At 48.2% G+C, this 22,937-nt stretch overlaps 1 protein-coding gene across 5 annotated transcripts in view; it reads right to left on the reverse strand.

Annotated features, from left to right (window-relative positions):
• ARID4B (AT-rich interaction domain 4B) overlaps positions 1 to 22,937 on the reverse strand; it is a 93,170-nt gene that overhangs the window by 31,246 nt on the left and 38,987 nt on the right. For all 5 annotated transcript variants that reach the window (XM_029047108.2, XM_029047110.2, XM_029047107.2 and 2 more), the window contains exons 3-10: positions 22,087 to 22,197; positions 19,689 to 19,754; positions 17,128 to 17,218; positions 13,506 to 13,585; positions 10,719 to 10,810; positions 6,857 to 6,995; positions 2,825 to 2,904; positions 633 to 709 (exon numbers count right to left, since the gene is read on the reverse strand). In XM_029047108.2, the coding sequence (XP_028902941.1) occupies positions 633 to 709; positions 2,825 to 2,904; positions 6,857 to 6,995; positions 10,719 to 10,810; positions 13,506 to 13,585; positions 17,128 to 17,218; positions 19,689 to 19,754; positions 22,087 to 22,197 (736 nt within the window). The remainder of the gene's footprint in view (positions 1 to 632; positions 710 to 2,824; positions 2,905 to 6,856; positions 6,996 to 10,718; positions 10,811 to 13,505; positions 13,586 to 17,127; positions 17,219 to 19,688; positions 19,755 to 22,086; positions 22,198 to 22,937) is intronic.

Consider the following 22,937-nt stretch of genomic DNA (forward strand, 5'->3'; position numbering starts at 1 on the left):
GGCAGGGAACGTGTCTGCTACCTCTGTTAGCGTGGACTCTCCCAAGCTCACAGTACAGCACTCGGCACATAGGAAGCGCCCAAGAAATACCACCGACTGACTGACCGATTGATGAGCGAGGGCGATGTAAAGGAAGCGAGCAGCAGTAAGGACCTAAAAGCGATCTAGAGATGCAATTTAAACCATAATCAAAGAAGTCTGTCTTCCGGGGCCGGGGAATGTGAAAATAGGGTATTTGTCGAGTCACTATTTTCTCACTCTTTCCCCGTCCCCTGGGGCCATATCTGAGCTTCCGGCAAAGAGTGGGAGAACAGTAATATTGATTCAAACGTATGATTCTCCAGAGCCACTTCCCATAGCCTAGACTCTCCCTAGAGGTTATGCTGAGGGTTTCTTTAAAAAAAGAAAAAGAAAAAGGTCAACTGGATATTTAAAAATAAAAACTGCCCAGAGAAGCCTTATGTTTAAACAACTGTTCCAAGCGACTCAAGGCGCATTAAGTTCAATGACCCCCAAATGTCACTTATGAAATAAGACTTTGAAAATGACCACAATACTTATAATGTCAAAAAAGGGGGTCCAACGTACTTCCGGATCAAACTGAACATCACTTCTTTCCAAAATATTCTCACCTAGTTTTAACACAGCATCAGGCTTCGGTGCGGTTTCGCTACTAATTTCCTGGACATCCTTCCGTGGGACAGAGGCGCTGTACAGATTGTAAAGTGAGAAAATTACTGGTTATCCGCAAGTGATTCATAATTCATAAGACACCAAACATTCAAGACGACCTTTTGACGTTAGCAAGGCAAGACATAAACAGAATTAGGAGACAACACGGTAAATTAATCGTCACTATTTTCTTAAGACTATCTTTGGTAGAAACTGTAACACGTTGGCATCGTTGCGGCTGTCTAATTGGAGCACGATTTTAACCAACAGATGTCACCACAACCGCTGGAAATGATCGGAGTGGTTTCCCAACAGCTCACGGCTAATTCAGACGTTTAGGATGGCTTAAATTTGGGAACGTGCAATTGATAAAAGCGTGCAATATCAATAAAACTGACGAGCAGCTGGGGGAGGTTTGGAATGCTCTCAGTCCCGCATCTATCTTCTCCGATGCCGTTAAATGCGAAAGCCTCACAGAGCGAGGGGAGAACGGAACTGGCTATGAGCGGGCTTGTCTTAGACCGGTGGCCTTTACTGAGCACTTACCCTATGCAGAGCACTCTACGAAGCACTTGGGAGGGAACGGTAGGAAAAAGAGATTTGGAAGACGTGATCGCTGCCCTCAAGGAGCTTACATTCTAGTAGCCTCTCAATCATTCCATCAATGGTATTTATTGAGCGCAGATTATAATATGATACGGAGCGCTTGGGAGAGTACAGTACAATAAGGTTGGTAGACACGATCCCTGTCCACAAAGAGTCTAGAAGGGGAGACAGACACTAAAATAAATTACAGACAGGGGAAACGGCAGGGTGGGCGGCTATGCACGTAATGTTGTGGGCTAAATACCAAATCTTAGGAGGGTTCAGATCCAGGACCCAGGCGCCGCAGATGGGAGAGCAAGAAGGGGAAATGAGGGCTTAGCAGGGGAAGGTCTCCTGGAGGAGGTGATTTTAGGGACAGCTTCGAAGGTGGGGAGAACGGTGGATTGTCGGATATGAAGCGGGAGGGACTTCCAGGCTAGAGGAAGGATGTGGGCAACGGATCGGCGGCAGGCTCGCCGGGAGTGCGAGAAGGGCAGAAAAAGATGGGTTCGCTATTCCTGGTCATCAGCTTAACCTGAATTTGATGGGGCCCATAGATTATTTACCATATACTCAGTGTATTCTCTTGATTCTCCATGTCCCCACTCTACTCTCCGCCCTCTAGCTTCTCCTCTCCTGTTTGAACTTCCACGTGCAGTATCAAACAGCTTTCCCTCAAGGTAGAAGTCATCGAGTCTTACGGAAGGAGAGGATTTTATGTAACAAATAAGTGTGCAACTGAATATTTTGCTCCGGGGGTGCGGAGCTAAATTATGAAATAATCTGTCAAAAAGAGGCTGATTTAGTGGAAGGTCAAAAGAAACACATTAGGAAAACCACATGGGAAAAGGAAACCAATAATTAATTTTGAGCAAGAGCCCAACGGCTGAGTTCCTCTTTCCTGCAGGCAGCCAAATTCACTAGGTGGGCACCTTCTCACCATGCTCGGAGTGCCCCGGGGCACGCCCACTCTCACCAGCCTTCGGAGAAGAATTCCAGAGGGGGCAACAAACTGGGGAGTGAGGGGAGAAGAGGGAGGAGGGGGCTACGGCCTAATTCACACCTTAGGTAAATAACAGCTTCTGTGTTCTGCATGTTTTTAAAAAAAAAATCATCACGGAAAGCCCACGGTGGTCACAACTCTCTCTGGTGCCAAATCCCTCGATCTAGAGGATTTTATTCGAGACGGGCTATTTGCCTGGGTTAGGAAAAAAAAGAAATCAAACGAGTAGTTCCCCTATTGACTGGTGTCCAAAATTCGTCTATCAAAGAAACTGTTGCTGAGCCACGTTACTGATCAATGCCAAAAGGGGGGTCGGGAAGGGGGCTAAAAGGAGGATCAGGGGTTCATTAAATGCCACCTTCTTAGCAGGCGCGGAATGCAAACAACGATCACGTCCTCTGTGAGATTTATAACTGAAAAAGGATACAGGGGAGGGATTTAGTGAATGTGACAGTCCCTCTTTCTTCTATGAACAACAGCGCTCTGCAAACACTAAGCTCTCAGATACCATGGACTGACTGAACCTGGCATGCTGGAGTTTTGCTCCATTCTATTGTTACTTACAATTTGCCATCCTTGAAAGAACGGACCAGGATGTTGTCCTTTTTCACGGCAATCTCATCGCTGCAATCTGGGCAGACCACCTTTTGATGAAAAAAGGGGGTGGGAGAGAATAAAAAGGCATTAGCAATACCCCGACAACTTACACCCCAAGTCGCGATGATGATGATGATATCTGTTAGTGGCTTAATATGTGCCAAGTACTGTTCTAAGCGCCGCGGTAGATACAAGCTCATCGGGTCCCACAAGGGGCTCAAAGTCTTAATCCCCACTTTACAGATGAGGAAACTGACGGCCCAGAGAAGTTGAGTGACTTGCCTAAGATCACACAACAGACAAGTGACGGAGGGGGAATTAGATCCCAGGGCCTTACGACTCCCTGGCCTGTGCTCGATCCTCTACGAGTTCATCCCTAATTTCATTAAGGGAGTTATATTCCCCATACCAAAAATTAAGTCACCACACCAACCCAATCTTATTCTTCCAAGGGATGAACTCAGCCCGCTAAAAAACACTTTAGAGCGGTTAGACTGGAAGGGATCTTTATTACAGCCTAAAAGGTTCGTGCACCTCTCCGGCGAGGACTGAAGACCCTCCACCACTTGCCATAATCAATAAGAATATAATGAGAGAGTCACGTGGGCCTAAAAATAGGGAGTGGGAGGTCTTAGGAGAGGCAATGTCTGGTAAACATGGAGGAAGAAGTGCTGAGCGGTATCATTCTTTCAGCAAGGCCCATCAGATTCTGCAAATAACCTACGGAGATCAAGCGACGCATCATCTTTGATGCTTCTGTCCTGCCTCCTCCTGGATTCTTCTTCTTTCCCCTGCTCTCGCAATTTAATAATAATAATGTTGGTATTTGTTAAGCGCTTACTACGTGCAGAGCACGGTTCTAAGCGCTGGGGCAGATTTACAGGGTCATCAGGTTGTCCCATGTGAGGTGCACAGTCTTAATCCCCATTTACCAGATGAGGTAACTGAGAAGTGAAGTGACTTGCCCACAGTCACACAGCTGACAATAATAATAATAATGTTGGTATTTGTTAAGCACTTACTACGTGCAGAGCACTGTTCTAAGCGCTGGGGTAGATACAGGGTAATCAGGTTGTCCCACATGAGGCTCACAGTCTTCACCCCCATTTTACAGATGAAGGAACTGAGGCACAGAGAAGTAAAGTGACTTGCCCACAGTCCCACAGCTGACAAGTGGCAGAGCTGGAATTTGAACCCATGACCTCTGACTCCCAAGCCCAGGCTCTTTCCAGTGAGCCACGCTGCTTCTCTAATTTGCGTAAGCATGAAAAAATACTCTGTCACTACTTTTGCCCACCCTTTAGGACTGCAAGCTCTTGGAAGCAGTGATAATGGCTTGCTTTCTTTATACTCTCTCAGGTGCTTAATACAGTGCTTCGCCATCGAAGGTGCTGAATAAACACCGGTGAGAGAACGGTAGTGGTTTATTTATTCCCTTAAGGGGCCTTTTCTTTGACTTCACTTGAACTCCCAACTTCGGTTCCTATGCCAACTAAAGGGTGCGCTGGCATGATTCTGAGAAACGAGTCAGACGTCCGAAGAGATCCAGTCTGAGTGAAAAAATGATAATGATTTTGAGATAACTGAAGTCAAACGTGGGCACTGATCAAACCTCTAAAATGAGAGACAGAAGGCCTGGTTTTGCTGCCACTCACGAAAGCCCGGCGATTCCCCGACCGGCAAATTCCGTGGGTAGATCTGTTCCCAGTACTTTACGGAGGACAGAGTGGAACTGGAGAAGGCTCACAGGAAGGCACCTAAAATGAAGCTAGGCCGCAAAGACTAGGACAGGTGAAGGCTGAGAGGTGTGAGCTCGCTGTGGGCTTAAAGTTCAACAGAGCGGTCGAAGGCATCTGAAGAGAAGCAAACGCAAACTGCAGCTGGCGACGCCACGGGCCAAACCTTTGAAGAGCTTTCGCTCGCCCTGGGCCGCGAAGCAATTATAACGGCGGACCCATGATTTTGAAAATTTCTGGAACTCTGAAAAATGTGCAAAAAACTTAACTGGGGGCCAGGGCTGCGTCTACCGACACCGGTGTACTCTCCCAAGTGCTTAGTACAGTGCCCTGCACCCTTTTAAGCGCTCGATAAATACGACTGATTGATTTGAGCTTCTCTCCCTGGTTTCCGTTGGGTTTCCCAGTCACTCCCTCCCGTCCAGATCCCCGCAATCCAGCCCCAAACCCACAACCTGCATCCCAGTCATCCCAGTTCCCCTGGCTGAGGCCGTCCCCCCGCCGAGGGAAGGGCCCGGAAAAGAGATTTTCTCTGGAGGGACAGGACGTCGTGAGCAGAGCAGTATAGGAACAACTCTCCTGGGGGAACCCGCCTGGCTGTACATAAACAAGAGAGTGAATGTGCAAAGTGTGGGAATCCAGCTCTCCCCTCCCGGGTCTCCTGACCCTGGGAACAAATCCACACGCAGCAAGCTCTGCTCCGACCTAAACTACGGTCGGAATCGGCTTACGCGGCCTTGCACGGAGTGGAAATCTAAGGCCGGGGCTGGCCCAGCTTGATCCCAGGGAGGGGGGCTGCTTATTCCTGTCCTAAATCAATCCAACAACGGTATTCCTTGAGCGCTTACTATGAGCTGAGCGCCATACTAAGCGCTCGGGAGAGTACGATACGATAGAATTAGCCGACGGGCTCCCTGCCCGTGACGAGTAGGTTCTCTAGAGGGACAGTGCCTACCGACTCTATTATGTTATACTTCACCAAGCGTTCTGCCAATGGTAAGCGCTCAATAAATGCCACTGATTGATCTGGAAGGGAGAGGGGAGGAGAGAGGGTATTTACAGTATTTAAGCGCTTACTATGTGCCAGGCACTGTACTCAGCGCTGAGGTGACTCCAGACACGCCAGGGAGGTCGGAGAGTCGAAAAGGTTACGGGGTTCGTCGGACTCCAGGAACAACAGCAATTATAAGGTATTTAAAATGATTTGCAATCGTTCCAGAAGGCACGAACCACCTTCCTACTATGTGCAAAGTGGCTCAGGGAAAGCTACCTCTCAACCAAGGCCAAAGAAAGCAAGCAAGAGGCTAGATTTTCCGAGTCTCCTTTCACCCACGCACGGAACCAAGCAGCAAATATGTCCGAGAAACAGCTGTCAGAGGAGACTTCAAGCAGCGTCAGCATTGAAAGGGAGACAGGGAGACTTCCATTATCGAACGTTCACTCCCGGCAGGCCTCTGGGTGATCGTGACCGGTTTCGGGGGTGCGCCTCCCGCCCTGCCCCCGGGGAACGGGCAGTTGGCAACTTCTTGGACCCCCCTCTCCAGCTCTCAAAGTTTCAACGGGCGGCTGGCCAAAAGGGACGTGGGTTTCTCTCCAGCAGGCGAATCGGAGCCCGTTCCCTCTGGCTTCCTTTCGGAACACCAGACTTTCCGCTACTTTACATGAATACACTTTTACCCCACCTGCGACTCCAGACTCCTGGACTTCATATGGCATGACGCCTGTTAGAATTCATTTAAGTCACTGTCTGTATTTCAAAAGTATTTGAGCGCTTACCGTGTGCCGAACGCTGGCAGACCCGATCCCTGTCCTCAAGGAGTTCAAATCTAATTCCTACATTATCCTCTCTCCTGACTGAATTGGATAATTCAAGGCTTGGCTTTTTGTACCTCAAGTACATCTGAGGTACGTGATCTACATTTAAGTCTATATCTTCTGAAGGGATTCGATAAGTAATAAACCTTGATTAGTGACTAGACAGCATGGCGTTGGGTAGGACCGGAAAGATAAACACTATAGAAAGAACGGTTAATGCATTAGCAGATATAATCGATCCTATTCTAATAATTTCTGAAATGTGAATTTCTGCATATATTATAGTTGGATTTATTTATTACTTCACTGAGACACTACAAATCACCCAAATATAACCAGGCAACCCAATTCACATTTTACCAAGGTGACTGCCAAGAGAGTCGAGGATCATTTATTCCCTCAACTCTCTGACAGTTTCGGGCCGGATCCTTTCATCGGACTAACTTACCAGCGCTGGAAATCCGGGAACTTTCTTTTTATCCAAGCTAACGTAGTCTACACAGACCACTTTTCCTAGTAGTTCATCGATTTGTTTCCGCTCGTCTTCATCTTCATCACTGGAAGATGATGAGGATTCTTCTTCTGGGCTACAAAGTAAAAGACCAGTTCACTGAGGATATCTGACTGTCTTCTTTAAAAGTATTGTCCACTTGTCTGCTGGATGACCTCGGGCAAGTCACATCGTCATTAATAACAACAACAACAAAAATATTGGTATTTGCTAAGCACTTATGTGCCAAGCACTGTATTAAGTGCTGGGATAGATACAGGATCATCAGGTTGCACACGGGGGACATAGTCCAAATAGGAGAAGAGGTTTTAAACCCCCATTTTGCAGATGAGGGAAAACTGAGGCACAAAGAAGTTCAGTGACTTGTCCAAGGTCACACAGCTGGTAAGTGGCTGAGCTAGGATTAGAACCCAGGTCCTCTCACTCCCGGATCCACGCTCTTTCCCCTAAGCTTCTAAACTTAACTTGTCTGTGCCTCGTTTCTTAATCTGCAAAATGGGGATTAAACCCCTTCTCTCCCTCAGACTGTGAGTCCCATGTTATAATAATAATAATGATGGTACTTGTTAAGCGCTTACTATGTGCAGAGCACTGTTCTCAGCGCTGGGGGGGAAACAAGGTGATCATGTTGTCCCACGTGGGGCTCACAGTCTTCATCCCCATTTTCCAGATGAGGTAACCGAGGCCCAGTGAAGTGACTTGCCCAAAGTCACACAGCTGACAGGCGGCGGAGCCGGGATTAGAACCCATGACCTCTGACTCCCAAGCCCAGGCTCTTGCCACTGAGCCACGCTGCTTCTCCTGTTATGCAGGGACTGTGTGTCCAACCTGATCATCTTCTATCTACCCCAGTGCTTAGCACAGTAATTGACACAGTACACACTTACCAAGCATTATCACTGTCATCGTTATCATCATTATTATTATTATGAGTATTTAGGGAAAAAAACCCAAAATCTCTCCATTAGAGCGCAAGCTCCTTGGGTGCAGGGAACGCATCTTGGGTTTTCGCTGAACTTTCCCAAGCAGTCGGTACAGAGCGTTAACTCTCTCACCCGGAGTTAAATCTACAACCTGAGATTTCCACTGCAGGCTCCGTGATCACTCCGGTCAGAGATCAAGAGGAATTTCCTAACAAAGAACCATCTGATGAAGGACCGTTCACCCCCTCCTCCATCATTAGCAATTCCCCTTTATCAAGCACGCGTAGGGTGCCAAAGATTTCCTTTTGGGGGGTCTTAAAACCCCCCAGCACACAACCTTCTCTACCGAATTTTTAACGAAGAAAGGCTACGCCTGCCAGGAGAGGAAAGCTTGACTTTCAAACGGATGGTGGAAATTCTTTTGCCAAGAGGAAAGGAACCCAAACACTCCCTGGTTCTCCAGCTCATCCGCTCCCCATCTTCCAGCCAAAACACCGAGTCATTCTGACACCGGCACGAGCGGAGCTGAAGAAAATGAAACTTGCTCCCTGTGCCCGGAACGGAGACGAGCAAGGAGATTGGGAGATGTTGAATAGGCTGATTGGTGTTGATGCTTTTGCTGGAGAACAAAATTGAATAACGACCGGTTTGAACTAAAAGGCGAGAAAAGCGTGTCGGAATTGAGTCGAGTCCAATGGATAGCAGAGAGTGTTAAGTGGAGAGGAGAAGGTTTTCAATCTTTTGGGGGGGAAAAGAAATGTGAAAAGGACAGCAACTCATTTTCAGCTTTGAAAACTGTTCTATCCTTAACATTTCTTTCTTGGAGATGCATGCGGTGTGCCCTGTACTATATTGTTCTTAAAGGGGAGGCAGCGAGGCCTAGTGGACAGAGCAAGGGCTAAGGAGTCAGAAGGACCTGGGTTCTAATCCCGACTCCGCCGCCCGTCTGCTGTGTGACTTTGTTTCACTTCACCTCCTCTGCCCTCAGTTCCCTCATCTGTAAAATGGGGATTAAGGCTGTGAGTAAATGCGCCCACCGTATCCGCCCTGGGCTCAAGCAGCACAAGGAGGAGGCCTGGGCCTCATTTCTTGGGGGGAGGAGGGACTGGGCCGGGGGTCGGGGGAGAGGAGGCGGTGCCGTGCCTGTTCGGTGAGTTCACGAAGAGAACTCAGTGGGCTGCTGACCACCGACGGACTGTGAGACTCAAGTGGGACCGGGACGGTGTCCCACCTGATTAGCTTCTATCTACCCCGGCGCTTAGAACAGTGTTCGACACATAGTGACCGCTTAGCAAACGCCATGGTTATCGTGATAACCACGGAAGGAGCGGGCGTTCGCAAAAAAATCCCCAAACCCTGGCCCTAAAGAGACATAGGAGGGAGGGCAGGAGGTCCCAAATGGAGGAAGTCTCGGCCTAGCAAAGCCAGACGCGAGCCCGGGCAGGGCTCTACTCTAAGCTAAGGCCTGGTGGGAATTCCTCCATTCCAAGAGGCGCCACGATAAAGCAGCGAAACGGGAGAGGGTCCGGGCTGGAAACACCGTTCAAACTGCCTGAACCGGGGCCCGGCACCGGTCCCCGGCATGAATCACTGTGAGAAGCCGCAAACCAACCTCAGGCAGGAAGAATATAAGGGGATGCCTCGGCCTGCTGAAAGAGAAACAGTCAACCTCCTAGGTAATTCTACGGAAAACTTTCTCCGCAGACAGAACCGCGAATCGAAGGGTTCTTCCCCGCTAGTTTTCTTCCTCGAAATCTTGGGTCGCCTTTTCACCCTGCTGCCGGTTCTGAGCTTGTACATCAGATCTACTCAAAAAGAGCCACTCCTCCGAGGGGAAATGCTGTGAGGCAGTCAAAATATGCCATGGAGAGGAGGAAAGAAGTGCTAAAAATACCCGCAGTAAGGCAGTAAGTGTGGAATGAAATGTGAAACTCCAAGGGTTATTGAAAGGGATCAGTGACCGGGGGGGAAAGAACTTAAATGTATAATTTTAAATTGAAGAAATATATCTAAAGATGTAAATCTATTAAAATACAGTCATTATCAGTAGTATAATTAGAGGTCTGGACTCCCAACTTTCAATTCATTTATTTCTCAAGCATTCACACTGGGGTATTCTTTCAGGGCATTTCTTAAAGAGGCGGTGTTTTTCTGGAATCTACCACTTGGCTTAATAATATTTCGGGGTTCAGAACCCGACCCTATCTTGAGAGGAAAAATGTCCCAGGACTACTTTTTCAAGTCTTCTTTCCTTAGTGGAGAGATGCCCAAAGATTCAAAGTCACATCCTGGAGAGCACTGGAAGGTCAAAAGGCAAGTAGTGTGAAAGGGAATTGACTCAGTTCCACATTAAGGATGGTACCGGGCTAGAAAGTGATTTTTTCAGTAAGAGGGAAGTCTCTTCTAAGAGCAAAGAGGAGGGGAAAACAATCCAGTGGGATTACCTTACGGCTAAAGCCACCAGTAAGGGAGTGGGAATGAACAGAATGACTTCAGATGTCCCCAAATGCTGGGGACGCCAACGTCAGAAGATTCCTCGTTTTCCCCAAATCCTTACAGGCACATCACACTTAAGACTCTGAAAGGGTCAAAAATGAACGTGCTCTTCCTTCGGTGCAAATCACTGTGATTAAGGAAAGTAGAATAGTTCCAACCGGCAGACTTGCCATATTCTCCCACTTAATATTAAAAAAAAAATAAATAATGAAGTGCAAGCTCCTTCGGTCTTTATCGACCTTTAATTTTGATAACACCACGCTAGAGCCAAAAGCCCAAATACATCGTCCCTGAACGCACCGCGCTTTAGGATTCTGAAAACATTTTAGGAATGGGCCGGCTCAACTAAGGGTCACGACAAGAAAAATCGTTCAACTTACATATGGTTGGATCTCCGTCCCCGGTTTGTTTTCTTTCCTATGACTGGCGTGCCAAAATGTTCCGGGTTGGTGAGAGGGAGCTGGTCTAGTGTCTGAGGAGGAGAATAAGAATCTATTAAAGCCACCCAGCAAGGTAGGACTTGCCAAGATTCCCCACCAACTCGTTTCAGGAACGGATTTGTGTTCTGGCGAGCTAAAGAGAGGGGGAAAATAAAATTCCCTTACAAGAAACACTCCGCTATGAGAGGGAGATTCCCGGCCACTCGCCTAAAAGAGTAGCTCGCCGAAAAAATATGTAACTGTTCTCTTCAAGATTCTTCAAATCCACCTGTTCCCCTGGAACACTTGCTTTTCACCTTCCCACTCCAAAAAAATCCCCATACCCACAACACACAGAGTACAAGAGCCTAGAAGAAAAGGCCTTGGCTAGGAAATGGAAGGGAGTTTGGAGTTCTTTCCAGCTCCAGCTCCTTCTCTTTTTTTAATGGTATTTGTTAAGCACTTCCTATGTGCCAGGCCCTGTACTAAGCGCCCCGGGGTTAATCAGGTTGGACACGGTCCACGCTCCACGTGGGACTCACAATCAATCCCCTTCTACCAATGAGGCACCTGAGGCACACAGAAGTTAAGTGACTTGCCCGAGGTCACCCAAAACAAGTAGCGGAGCTGGGATCGGAACCCAGGTCCTTGAGAAAAAAAAAGTATTTGTTAGACACTCACGCTGTGCCAGGCAACGTACCAAACAGGTGGGATAGACACCGTCTCTTTCCCTTATAGGGCTCACAGCCTTAATCCCCATTTTACAGATGAGGGAACCGAGGCCCAGGGAACTGAAGTGACTCGTTCACGATCACACGGCGGACGTGTGGCGGAGCCGGGATAAGAAGCCAGGTCCTTCTGACTTCCAGGCCTGCGCTCTACCCATTAAGCCACACTGGCTTCTCAGCTAACATGACTGCTTCTGTGCAAATCACTTCCTCTCCGTGAGCCTCGGCTTCCCCACCTGTAGAAAAGCCCGACACCGGAAGAGCTGTTACTCAGTCCCCTGCCCTTTCTCTTCCAGGAGCACGAATGGTGTGATCCACACCTGCAAATGTGCTATTTCACCTCCGACTACAGTTATTACAACATGACTATTCGCGGGGAGGCAGTGCGGCTCGGTGGATGGAACGCGGGCCTGGGAGTCACAGGGCCGTGGGTTCTAATCCCAGCTCTGCCCCGTCTGCTGTGTCACCTTGGGCAAGTCACGGCTTCTCTAGGCTTCAGGTAACTCCTCTGAGAAATGGGGACTAAGAGTGTGAGCCCCACGTGGGACATGAACCGTGTCGACCTGATTAACTTGTTTCTACCCCAGATCTTAGAACAGTGCTTGGCACACAGTGAGTGCTTAGTGAGTACCATAATTATTAATTGTGAGCTATTATAGTCCTGCTTAGTGTTTATAATAATAATGATTACGCTATTTGTCTTCCGGGGTATTGGGTAATAACGACGACGTAGGTGAGACCTTGATATAACACGTATGGCTTAAGAATGCCAACCTTCCTGGAGGGCGAGGAACAAGGGGATCATTTTATTATCCAGCTAAGTGTTAAGCTTTCAATAAACTGGACCTTCGTAGCTAACTCCATAAAGATCTGAAACCTCACATGAAGATTTCGCTTAAATTACCTGTGCTTTTACAAGTATGGCTATTGATCCTCAAGATGTCCCAAGAAGGAGACACGGTTTTGTTCTTCGGAAGATATGCGTTTGCCTCCGTCGCACAGAGCATCAGAACTGGGGGAGAAATCTTAGGTCTCCCGGCTTCCCGACCCATGTGGCTTTTCCTCACTCCTACGTTACCCTGATAAATCGGTGGATTCATAGACTTCTCATTCCTACCTCCCTGAAAGAGAAGTCTTTGCCAATCTCCGTGTGTGAATTCATCACATACGCCCCCCGGCTCCGGCTCAAAAGAGCTTTCCGATAACTTTGTTTTCAAAAGAAACCCACTAGCTTTAAGGTGATATGCGGTCGGTCCATCCAGCACTTCCTTTAGCATCTGCTGGATTTCTTTCAGTCCTGTAGCTGTCTCATTTGGGAGGCAGTCAGATTTTGAAAGCAGGATTCCCCAAAATGCTGACGAAAAAGACACGCCACCTCATACCTGCCTAAATTTCGGGCGGAAATTTTTCGAGAGAGCTGAGCTCATTGTTTTTTTGTTCGAGGACACATGACACCTCGGGATTTTCCGCCCTCGTCACTCAACCGCGCTACTGCACTCAATGTTTTTCCAGTGGACTGAGTCAGGGAACTCCCTTTCTTCTACTAATTATGATTATGAGGACGCTAGGTAACAAGTGCCTCAGAGCTGCATCCAGAAAAGCATGTTAAAGGATATAAAATACTTTGATTTGGGACAAGCGACTAGGGGGAGGGAGAGAACTGAATTTCTGATATTAAACACAACGCTGGAAATAGATCTTCCAGAATTCTGATGCTTTTAGAAGATTGCCCATACGCCTCTGCCTCTGGCCTGCCACGTCCTCCTTTTTCGTAGCCGACAATTATTCCCCCGACCTTCAAAGCCTTGTTGAAGGCATGCCTCCTCCATGAAAACTTCCCTGACTTAAGCCCTCATTTCCTCTTTTCTCTCCCAAGTGCTGAGTACCACGTCCCGCACACAGTAGGCGTTCAATAAATACGACTGATTGATCGCTCATTTCTATCTTGGAAAGCGAGTCTGGCTACACAGTTTTTAAAAGATCAAAATGATAAATTTTCTTCAAAAACCAGATTACTTACTTCGCTCTCAGCAAAATGTCTTTCCCCTTTCAGGCACAGGGAAGAACGTCTGAGTGTCTTCTCGTCGCCATCATCAAAAACTATGAAAAGGGGGGAAAAGCAGATCGTAGGATCGCTTAGGGTTATAACCGGTTCCAGAGACAGGGGTGCCGATTACGATTAACATTTCGACCCTTCGGAAACCAACTGCGCCGTCTGAGGGCTAGGGAATAACTCGGCTTCTGAAGCCAGGAATCTCAGGAACTGTGCCAGCCGCGGTCTCGGTTGGGGCAACTAGAGAACACCTATGATGGCGTACTCGGGGCGATTATGCTTCTAACGGGGCTGGGGCTAAGCTTCACGGTACGGGCAGCGTCTAGAGTTTTGAGGTTTTACCCAACTGGATCCAACGCCCCCACCCCCCAACACACACACCCTAAATCACAACTCTGAAATTAAGGCTACACTTCCCCCGGATGGAAATTTTTCCATATATTTTGTATTTTCACAGCTCGAATGAACACGAGGCGACCACGGCAGAACCGGGATCAATTCGGAAATCGATTCTGTACGTTCCGCGCGATGTCTTGTCGGTGATGATGATGACGCTACCGACCCTGTCCTCAACACTATCACTGTCCGAACGAACACGGGGCGATCACGGCAGAACCGGGATCGATTCGGAAATGGTTTTTTTTTGCATTCCGCGTGATGAATTATCCATGACGACGACGATGCTTCCGCCGCCATCCTCGTTATAACCTACGTGCATTGCGGAATGGGAGACCCAGAGGGCTGGGTCCTTTTCAGATGCATCATACACATCTTTTTTCCTCCTGGCCCATAGCCCTTCTCTCTACTCTGCAAAGACTCCGACGTTTCCCTGGGAAACGAAGACCTGGAGTCAGTCTGTGACGGGGCGAGCGCCAGGATTTTTCTTGTTCCAACCTGACCCCTCTTCTCCAAAGGAGAGTTGGCTTTTGGTGACTTCTGTTTAGAGGGGAGGGATCCTGTTACCCGGCAATAAGCGTGGCTGGGTACGTCAACAGTGGCTGTTACGGTGGTGAGCGTTCATTTCATTATCTGCATCCTTGCAGAGACCAGAAAGGAACGAAAGCTCCTCCTCCGGTCTGTAAACTCGCCCTCTACACTGTAAGGTCGTCGAGGGCAGGGAATGCGTCTATTACTTTACTCTGTCCTCCCAAGCGCTTAGTACAAGTGCTCTGCACAAAGTAAACACTCAAGAAATAACGATTTACCGGTTAATACAAAAACCCGCTTTGAGGCGAAGGTGGACTGTCAAAGACGAGCGTTAGTCCAGTGTTCGGCATACAGTACGCGCTCGGTAAACACAGTGAAATGCATGACTACTCAAAGCCCAAATGTTGGAAATTTAAACCCGATTTCGGCCTGGATTTTAAATTGCCCTCTACATCGTGACTTTTTTTAAATTCAAAACTTAAAGACATAAATCCACCCCCTAAGTGTAGCAGTCTAAAAGGGAAAGGAAACTTTTCCTTTCATTCATTCATTCATTCAATAGTATTTATCGAACGCTTACTATGTGCAGAGCACTCTACTAAGCGCTTGGAATGAACAAGTCGGCAACAGATAGAGACGGTCCCTGCCGTTTGACGGGCTTACGGTCCAATCGGGGGAGACGGACAGACAAGAACGATGGCAATAAATAGAGTCGAGGGGAAGAACATCTCGTAAAAACACTGGCAACTAAACAGAATCAAGGCGATGTACATTTCATTAACAAAATAATTTCCTCCTCTTCCAATGTTTGAAAAACAAGATTACGGAGAAGGTGACCTGTTTTGATGTGTCTTTATCTATAATTCTATTTATTTATATTGATGCCTGTTTACTTGTTTTGATGTCTGTCTCCCCCCTTCTAGACTGTAAGCCCGGGGTGGGCAGGGATTGTCTGTCTTTACTGCCGAATTGTACTTTCCAAGCGCTCGGTAAATTCCTCTGCACGCAGTAAGCGCTCGATAAATACGACTGAATGAAGGAACCACGTCACGCAATCTCAGTCAAAAAGGAGAGGGAGAAAGAGAGGCAAGAATGAGACAGGCTGGTGACAGAAGTTACACCTCTTGGATACGGGAGAGTAATTACGAGGAGGGCCACGGAGACCAAGTCTTTAACTTGCACGCCTCTTTATTATAGGGAGCCTAACGACTCCTCTCAATTCCCTTCCAAACATCGGTGTACTTTTCGCTCTTGTCCCCGATGACAAGGCTTGAAACAGGCCCCACTAGAAGGATGACCTTTCCGGTTCCTAACCAGAAAGCAGCAGCGCTCTTACATTTTAAAAGGTCTAGCCAGAAACAGGAGGCAAGGAATCGAATAAAAATGAAAGGTCAGCATTTCGGGCTAAGCCATTTAAATGCAAATAAACCCTTCCCAAGATGGCAAAGGAATGGCAAGGTTGCCTCCTGGCAGTTTGAAACTGGTTAGGCTGAAGAACAAATCTTAATATTCTACATTTACATCTTCCCTAGAAAACTGCACGGTGAAAAAAACTGAACTGCACAGTCCCCTTCAAACCTGGAATATTAATGGAGACCGAATGGTTGTTCGTACACACAAAAATATGTAATGATAATAATAATAATGCTGGTATTTGTTAAGTGCTCACTATGTGCAGAGCACTGTTCTAAGCATATATAATCAGAATTCTTCAAGGATACCAAAAACCAGCAAGAGAATTCTGATCTTAAACACAGGCAAAAATCCGTTTTGCTTAGGTACGCAGTTATTAGAAATCGTGTTATCGTAAGATCACCTACTTTTATGGACATCAGGAGGTGAAATGAGTACGCTCCAGCCGCCTTAGATTTACCGGTTTGTATAGTCTGCGGGCGGGCCCAGCCTAGGTAGGATAGCAAGCTTGCGAACCCATCCCGGTTTAGGGAAGCCAACTACACGCCAGCCTCCCAAACTCCTGTGCTGAAAGCCAAATACGACCTCCAGCCACCCGATGCAGCTTTTCATCTTCTGCCATTCTCCCATTTCATTCATTCAATAGCATTTATTGAGCACCTACTACGTGCAGGGCACTGTACTAAGCACTTGGAAGGTACAATTCAGCAACAGATAGAGATTATCCCTGCCCATCGACGGGCTCACAGTCTAATCGGGGGAGACGGACGGACAAAAACAAGACAACCTGATCACGATAAATAGAATTAAGGGTAGGGACACCTCATCAACAAAATAAATAGGGTAATAAAAATATATACAGATGAGCACAGTGCTGAGGGGAGGGGAAGGGAGACGGGGAGGAGCAGAGGGAAAGGGGGCTTAGCTGAGGGGAGGTGAATTTCTAATCTGTATCAATCTCTGGAAGCAACAGGACGCATTTCTACTCTCTTGCCCTCACTGTCAACATCCCCCCAGCTACGGCTTCCCCAGTTTTCCGGACCTCGTGACTTCCTGTCTTATGCCGTTGGGTCGTCTCCAGCTGGAATCGTCCCAGTAGGGGATCCGTAGAGTTTTCTTGGTCAAAATACACAAGTGGTTTACCATCGCCTTCTTCCGCGTGGTAAACGGAGTCTCCGCCCCGGACTCTCTCCTACGTCGCCGCTGCCCAGGACGGGTGAGTTCACTCACCCCGCATCGTTTCCCTTACCTACGGTGTACCAGCTTGCATCTGTTAGTTTATTGATGACCGCTTCCTGATAAGCTCCATCTGCATTCTTCACTTCCACGACAGCGCCTACCTAAAACGATATTTTCAAAGGGTATGAATTCACGTAAGGAATTTCCCAAAACCCAGAATTATGATGCGTCAACTCAGTTGAGCACTATCTTTTCTTCTGCCCCAGGGTGCTCAAAGTTAATTCTCATGGTCTTCCAAAAACCGAGTCGCGGGAGGGGGGGCGGGATAAGAGAGCCAACTTTAGGGATGCCATTTCTGTCTGGTAGGAGCAGAGTTGAGACTTAAAGACTTGTTAGATGATCATCCACGCCCCTCTAGACTGTACGCTCCTCGTGGGTGGTCATTCCATCATATTTATTGAGAACTTACCGTGTGCACGGCACAGTACTAAGACAGAACAATATAACGGACACTTTCCCTGCCCACAGTAAGCTCACGGTCTACAGGGGGAGATGGATATTCATATAAATTGCAGATACGTACGTAAATGCTGGGGGGCTGAGGTGGGGGGAGACCGAAGGGAGCCAACCAGGGTGATGCAGAAGGGAATGGGCGGAGAGGAAAAGGGGGCATATGTCAGGAAAGGCCTCTCGGAGGAGATGTGCCTTCGACAAGGCTTGACGGGGTGGGAAGAGTAATTGTCCGTCGGATATGAGGGAGGGCGTCCCAGGCCAGGGGCAGGAGGTGGGTGACAGGTTGGCAGCGAAACGGACAAAGCTACAGCGAGGAGGTTGCCCTTAGAGGAGCGGACCGGAGTGATTGAGGGCTTTCAGGTGGGCGGGGAACGTGTCTACCAACTGTTACACCTTACGCTCCCAAGTGCTTAGCCCGGTGCTCTGCACAGGAGGCACTCAATAAATACCACTGACGGCCATTACGATGACAAAACCGAGAGCTCTTGGGGAAGTCCAGCCAGCAGGCAGGAAACATCCTAGACCCCCAACCCACGTGTAAGGAAAGGATACGGTAACACAAGCTGGAGGCTAAGGGACGGCCTAGCCAAATTAAAGTGAAACTGCTTCGATACGACGCAAGCAAACCCACACCCCCTCCCCACATCGAGTTTTGCTCCTCTTTAAAACGTGATGCTCTGCCTCTCGTTACCTCCTCCTTTCGCACGATCTATGTTCTTCGAAGATCTCATTTTATTACGATTGCTTGTTCTCCTTTACCACAGTTGAGGGGTTTAAAAAAATTATAATAGTATTACAACGTGGTGATTATTAAGATTTGGGGGGACCTTTTCCCCTGCAGGCATAGAAAACCTAACAAGCACCGTGGCCCTAGTGGAAAGAGTGCGGGCCTGGGAGTCTGAGGATCTGGGTTCTAATCCCCGTTCCACCACCTGTCTGCTGTGTCACCTTGGGCAAGTCACTTTACTCCTCTGTGCCCGTTACCTCATCTGTAAAATTCACTCGATCGTATTTTATTGAGCGCTCACTGTGTGCAGAGCACCGTACTAAGAGCTTGGGAGAGTACAGTGTAACAGCAGACACATTCCTGACTACGACGGGCTCACGGTCCAGAGGGGGAGACAGACATTAATATAAATAGAGAAATAAAGGAAGAAATTACAGAACTATACAGAAAAGGGGGATTATGCCCGTGAGCCCTATTTGGGATGGGGACGGTCCCACAGCGCGTCCCCAACAAATGCCATTCAAAACAAACAAAATGAATTGAACTGGAGAACTTGAGCCGGCAAGCTCTTATCCCAAGAAACCCGACTCAAAATCTCCAAAGAAACTGTGTCCGACTGCTAGAAGCTAGTAATTCGGTGCTCGGCACACGGCAGGCGTTCAAGAAATTCAGGTGACAGCTCTGGCACGTGGGGAACACGGGAGGAACTCAGGTGAATACAACCCACCGCAAGACCAACGTTTTTCCATCTTGAAAAAAGTCTGGCCGATAATCAAATATACCTCTACGGAGATGTCAAGGCAGAAAAAGCTGGTCTTCGGACGGTAAGGTCGGGGGCAGGGAACGTGCCTGCTAATTCTGTGGTAGGATACTCTCCCAAGCGCTCAGCACAGAGTAGGGACTCAATAAACACCACTGAAGTGATTGAAACCGAATTATTAAAAATGACGCCGTCTGAGCTACTGCCTCCTGAGAGGCGGCACGGCGTGGTGGCTAGGGCCAGGGCCTGGGAGTCAGAAGGTCATGGGTTCTAGTCCCGGTTCCGCCCCTTGTCCGCCGTGTGACCTTGAGCAAGTCACTTCCCTTCTTCTGTGCCTCGGAGGCAGTATCAAAGTGATTATGGGATTAATGATGTAAGTGCACAGAAGGGAAGGAGAAACAACATGTTCTAAAGGGATTGTTCAGTTTTGTTACAAAAAAAAAAAAAAAAATGAACTGCAGTTCTACATCCTCTTTTATATACATTTTTACTTTTAGCAAAACACATCCGACCATACGGTGAGCTGGCTAATCACAAGTGGAAACGTGTTGTCTGGGTAGGCATAATATTGCTAATATCGGTCAATACCAACATCGGAATAACTTGATTAGCTATTAAATAAGTGAATTACCTTTAATGGACCCTTTATGTGGTCATCCTGTACTTCCACCGTTGAAGAGTCATGCCTAAATGTTACCTGAAGATTTACAAAATGGAATTAGCCACCGGTTACAGATGCAGGCCAGCGGAATACGTTCACCAAGATCTACATTATTCTCTCTAAGCCATTTTGATTTTACCACCAGTCAACCTGCAATCGCCGCTCTGCTCCTTGAGGACGCGAACCCTGAGCAAACTACTTTTCAGATGATACATTCGGGTTCACAATGACCTAGACTCGAGGGCAACGAAATTCCACCTCATTTCTTTCCCCGCCCCCACACCCCCCAAGACGACCCTTCCGTTTCACCACTTCTGGGGACGGCACGCCGTTCGTTTCCCATCATTTGCTCTTCAATTTCAGTGATTTTCTTTCCATTCCTTATTAATGAACACAGAAAGGCTGTACTCTGGGTTTTATCATTGGCAGAGGCCAAAGAGCACCAGACCCGTAGCCACGCTGAAGGCGTCCGGTGACCTCAACAGCTCAACGAGGCAGCTCGCCCCTTGCAAATGCATCGTGAAACTGTGAAGCTCGACACCTCGCCCTACACACGGATTTCTTTTACCCTATTTATTTTGTTAACGAGGTGTACATCCCCTTGATTCTATTTATTGTGATTAAGTTGTCTTGTTTTTGTCCCCCCATTAGACTGTAAGCCCATCAATGGGCAGGGATTGTCTCTATCTGTTGTCTAATTGTCCATTCCAAGCGCTCAGTACAGTGCTCTGCACATAGTAAGCGCTCAATAAATACTATTGAACGAATAAGTATAAATATATAAAACCATCTGGGGCCTGGTCCATAGCCAAAGTCTTAGGACGCCTCAATCTGGATACACAGCGTAGTCAGAAGGCCCCAATTCCAATTGTGGCACATTAGACTACACTGATTGGTCTAGTCTGCTTGGATTTTATTCAAAAATATCACCTCTTTTTTAAAATGGCATTTGTTAAGCACTTACTCCGTGCCAGGTACTGTACTAAGCGCTGGGGTAGATACAAACTACAGTCCCCGTTCCGAATGGGGCTCACGGTCAACCCCACTTTTACAGATGAGGTAACTGAGGCCTGCAGAAACCAAGTCCCTCGTCCAAGGTCCCGGGGTTGCTTCTACAGGCGTCTAGTGTCTCACTCTAGGAACTCCTTGCAGCCCTCTCTGAAGCCCGAAGCAACAGGAGGACAGAAAAGGACGAAGGAGAAGTTTGTGCAGGTGGTTGAGGTGGGAAGGATGAGGGTGGCGGGGAGGGGGCCCGGCCCGGCACTCCCGGCCAGCAGACTACGCGGGGAGGAGGGGCTCAGAGAAGCAGCGTGGCTCAGTGGAAAGAGCCCTGGCTGGGGAGTCAGAGGTCGTGGGTTCTAATCCCGGCTCCGCCGCCTGTCAGCTGTGTGCCCAAGGGCAAGTCACTTCACTTCTCTGTGCCTCAGTTCCCTCATCTGCAAAATGGGGATGAAGACTGGGAGGCTTTCATGATGACTTTGCATCTCCCCCAGCGCTTAGATCAGTGCTTGGCACATAGTAAGCGCTTAACAAATACCCACATTATTTATTATTATCCGGTATCCAGTCGCATGACTGAGGGCGGGGAGAAGGGGGGTGTCTCTCTGTTTGAAGAGAAGAGCCTCCATGTTTGAGAAGCAGTGGGGCCTACGTGACAAGAGTGCGGGGCTGGGAGTCAGAAGGGCCTGGGTTCTAATCTCAGCTCCCCCACTCACCTGCAGTGCAACCTCTGTGCCTCAGTTTCCTCAAGGGCAAAAGGGGATGGTGAGCTCCTCGTGGGACCGATTACCTTCTACCTCCCCCAGTCTTAGTACAGTCTTTGACACATAGTAAGCGCTTAACAAATAGCACAATTATTATTATTCTTTTTACCACCGCCGGGCGTCAAAAGGCATTCCACCTGGCTGAGAAATATTCTGAAAGGAAAGGGGGCGGGGAGGAAAAATCCCCCAACCACTACAGTAGGAGGTTACGACAGATGCAATAAAATGTTTGGGTGGCGCAGGAAATCAAGTGAAACTACGAAAAAAGCAACATCTTTCAACTAGAAGAACAGCAGTGAATCGTTGCAGGCCGCATGAGTAAATCTAATGGCCAGAGCACAGGGAACCGACTACGGTTAGCCGACAAGATCTGAACACGAGATGCCGCTTCCCAAGCTGTGCGCCAATTACATAATTTCATTCCAATTATATTCCAACATCCCTAGTAATGGCTTGTTTTTATTACACTTTAACAAAAATGATTACCTTGGGTGAGCCGTTCTGCAAAAGAGCTTCCTAGATGAATTAAGCCTCCGAAGGAAAAATCGCAGGCTACGAATGGATTCTACCGAGAAAGCCGAGGGCTCGGAAAAAATCCCGCTTACCTTGACTTTGACCAGCCTCTTGGCCGTCTTGATCTTGGCCTCACAGAAAGCTCCTCGGTACTTCGCGCTCACATCCGTGCCCACCGTCAAGTAGGGAGGCTCATCGAGGGCCTGAGGGAAAAAGAAGCAACAGTTAGGTCTCCGACTCTCCGGGTTTTTCCTGAACGTCGGCTTTACGGCGGATGCCGTCGTGAGAGCTCTAGGAGGGGCGATCGCTCTCTACACTCGGTAGCAGGCTCGATGGCCCACCGAGTCTTCTGCTGTACGACTCGGGTTATCTTTAACTGTCGGAGGCAAAGATGAAAAACCTACCTTGTATTTTAAACCCACTCACCCAAACTGTGTGCCACTGAATATACACGGTCCCGTTTAACCAGTCAATGGTATGACTGAGTCCTCGCTGGGTGGAGAGCACCCACGGTCCTTGGGAAGAGTCCAGTGAAACAGAAACGGAAGACGTGTTCCTGCCCACGGCAGGCTTAGAGTTTAGAGGGGGAGACAATCATTTAGGGATAGGAACGTACTGAGTGGGGTTTTCACGGTGAATAACAACTGCATTTCATACATATTCTGTCAAAGAATGACCTTCTCCGTCCAGGAAGGGTTCGCCTCCCGCCCCGGGTCCCAACCAGACCCGATCACCACGGCTCTGGGGCTCGGCGTAGGCCCCGGAGACTTTTTGGCCCCGGCCGTGCTTTGATGCTTCGCTCTACAGTGGAACTGAGAGGTGGTTTAAGTGGAAGGGAGGTGAAGGGTAGAAAGACTTGCTATCTCCACGGGGTCACACTTTGTTATGGGGCTGGCTGTCTTGTTATTCAGTGGAGAGGCTTTGGGCCACCATCTTCAACGGC

Source organism: Ornithorhynchus anatinus, chromosome 19 (assembly GCF_004115215.2).
Source record: "Ornithorhynchus anatinus isolate Pmale09 chromosome 19, mOrnAna1.pri.v4, whole genome shotgun sequence".
Taxonomy (NCBI): Eukaryota; Metazoa; Chordata; class Mammalia; order Monotremata; family Ornithorhynchidae; genus Ornithorhynchus; species Ornithorhynchus anatinus.